Source organism: Antrostomus carolinensis, unplaced genomic scaffold (assembly GCF_000700745.2).
Source record: "Antrostomus carolinensis isolate BGI_N321 unplaced genomic scaffold, ASM70074v2 scaffold7816, whole genome shotgun sequence".
In the NCBI taxonomy this organism is placed as follows: Eukaryota; Metazoa; Chordata; class Aves; order Caprimulgiformes; family Caprimulgidae; genus Antrostomus; species Antrostomus carolinensis.
In genome coordinates, this window is record NW_010323874.1 from 63,755 (window position 1) to 66,609 (window position 2,855).

Below are 2,855 nucleotides of genomic sequence, written 5' to 3' on the forward strand. Positions count from 1 at the left end.
GCTTCTCTTGCTTGGTGAGTCTCTCCCACCAGTTACTCTCTTTTTTCTGCACAGTGATGTTCAGCTGCCTTTGAGTCACCTTGTATACAGGCTGAGGGACAGACACAGGAGCATACATCAGCACAAGTCCTGAGAAACAAGTTCTGAGACTCAGTTGATACCCAAGGTCTCCTCATCAAGGAAGCAGGGATGACGTGGGCTGCTGCAGCACAAGCATCTCTGCTGCCCAAGGCAGGGAAGCAAAGGGCAGCCCAGTTGAAGATGGCAACTGGGATGGCTGTAGGACTTGATAAGCACCTTGAAAGCCTGCCCATACTGCACAGCACCATTGTGTCCCACCAGAGCTAGCGCAGAGCCCAGCACCAGCTTTCCTAGGCAGAACCCATGATCTTGGCTTTAGACCTTCTTGCATTTAGTACTGTGAGCCACCCACTTCCTCTAGCCAATAGTAACAATAATGCTACCATCAGCCACAGGTACAGGTCCAAAATGGGGACCTCATGTGACATCTGCTACAGAAGAGCCTTAGGAAACACCTGGAGACAATGGTGAACTGATGGACCTGGCAGTGTGGTCATTGCCACCACACCAAGCCTCTCCACCACGGCCACACTCTGCATAATGCCACCCCAGAACCTCTCCATCCTCACAGCGCAGTGTTGTCCCCTTGGTGCCCACCCTTACTGCCACCATCGTGTCCCTCCGCACCTCAAGCCTACCCCAGGCTGCTCTGCATGGGGACCACCTCTCAAACCAGCTGGAACTGGTGCAGAAGAGCCACGAGCTGCACTCCTAACTGTGCACATTACACCAGCACTGCTCTCTCAAGGCTGTCTGGATGCTCCTGGGACATCTGAAGGCTGTAGCTGTGATTTACAGATACCAACGACTGGTCCTTGCCTGCTGGAAGCTCCATCTCTTGCTGGCGGCCAGCCTGGCACCAGCAAGAGGCACTCCTGGTGCACATCAAAGCTAAAAGAGAAAACCCCAGACTGCAAGGCTTCCTAGTCCCAACCATCTACAGTTACACAGATGTCATGGAGTCGATTCTCCTCCAGCCCCTCCATAGTGACTCGGAGTGACGAGACTTCTGGAAGGAGGCCGCTCTGCAGAGGCAAGGGCTCGTCTTCCAGGCCTGGCTCCCAGCACAGCCCGTGTCTGCCAGCCCAGGGGACAAGCACGGCTGGTGGTGGACACCTCTCCCCACGCTGTGGATCAGGCAGTTGCTGCTTTACAGGACAGATGACAAACTGGTGACCGGATCCTGAAACCAAGGGATGTTCATTGTCTGCCACTCAATACCTGGTAGGAGCCACACAAGAAACCTTCCTGCTGCCAGACCCTAGGAATTCACCCTGCGGCGGTCTCCTCCCTTGTTGAAGCAGCAGAGGGGAACGAGGGTGGTTCCCAGTCTGACTGCACCTATCCCCAACAGGTAGCCAGGAACAAGCAGCACAAATCCTGCACTCAGAGCAGAGCTTAGAGTTTTCCTGTGCTCCAAACAGCTTTGAGAAGTAAAGACAAACTTTACAGCCAACTACGAGTAACCCAGAGGGGCTGCAGCAAGTCAGGAAAGGTTCTGCAACAGGAGCTGCAGTGTGTCTGTACCAGAAACTTAAGAAATCTGCACGAGTTCTCATGACTTTATTTTGTCAGGCTGCAAAAGAAGCCAGGAAACATCACAGTGACACTTGACAGCAGTGTTCCCCTGCTCTCCCAGTCAAGGTTGTGTCAGACAACACATTGCCAGATTCTCCCGTTATTTTGCTGCTTTAAATCCTTAAAAAAAAAAAAAATTGACAACTACTGTTGATAGATAGAAGGTCCTGGTTTTATTAAAGCTGAGCCACGCAGGCGCTGTCCCCAGTGAGGTGATTTGCATTTTAAGGCAGGATGGTGGCTGGGCACTGGGACAGAGGAATGCCACAGACAGCTTTTAGTTTGCAGCAGTTACAGAGTCACCAGGAAAATCTGAATGGCACCTCATGGACTTAATGCACAGCAATTTGCCTTTCAAGTTTTTCAAAAAAGTACTTTTTCTTTGCAAGAGTTGGAAAAATAAAAATACCTACTTTAGGCTCAACCGGTTCTAGGAACTCGATCTGAAATTCGTAGATGTTGTCCCCTTTGGCACCATGACCCTGAGCTAAAAGACAAGAATTAACAGTCAGTGTGAAGGTCTGAGCCAGCTCCGCGCACCCCACCTGCAAAGGACGCTTTATACACAGAAATACTGAGCAGTTTTTGCTTCCTCCTGCCTTCCTGGGAGGCAAGAGGAAACCAAACAATAACAGGGAAGATACAAACAGCCCAGAACATCGCTCGGAAGTGCGGTCGCTGGAGTCAGCAGCTGAAGCTGCTGCAGCTCTGGATGGCGCTGGAAAAGGTTCCTCGCTCGCAGGAAGGCAGCACGTGAGCTTCCCAAAAAGAGGGGCCCCAAAGGCTTGAATCCAACTGGCCATCCCCTGTGCTGGATGCCCTTTGGGGGATCCAGGATCCCAGGGAGGCTGATCACTGGTGGGTCCATAGGAGCGGGATGTGGGGAGCCCCCTCCCAACGGCAGGGGGGGGCCCTCCTCTCTCAGAGGGTCCCTTCATCTCTCATTTCCCACAGATGCAGGTTTTGTCCCCGGAAGGGCTCCAAAAACCTGCTCCTGAGTTTCATTTCCACCCTTTCCACGCTGTAAACTGATCCTGAAGTGAACACGATGTGCAACAACACCCTATCAAATAGCCCTGGCTGTGGCTCACCGGGGAGGCAGCATTTCCTAGACAATGCATCTTAAAAAAAACCCACCAAATAAATGAGAAAACCCAAATAAAACCAGCTGCCCTGACACGGTGACCAGCACGAGC

General features: G+C 52.1%; 1 protein-coding gene across 1 annotated transcript in view; it reads right to left on the reverse strand.

Annotated features, from left to right (window-relative positions):
• Positions 1-2,527, reverse strand: part of HACD3 (3-hydroxyacyl-CoA dehydratase 3) — an 8,983-nt gene extending 6,456 nt beyond the window's left edge. Inside the window, 4 exon segments of the mRNA XM_010170720.1 lie at position 1; positions 3-91; positions 2,073-2,146; positions 2,308-2,527. The exon segment at position 1 is cut by the window's left edge and continues 69 nt beyond it. Coding sequence (XP_010169022.1) covers position 1; positions 3-91; positions 2,073-2,146; positions 2,308-2,527 — 384 coding nt within the window.
• Between the last annotated feature and the right edge of the window lie 328 nt (positions 2,528-2,855).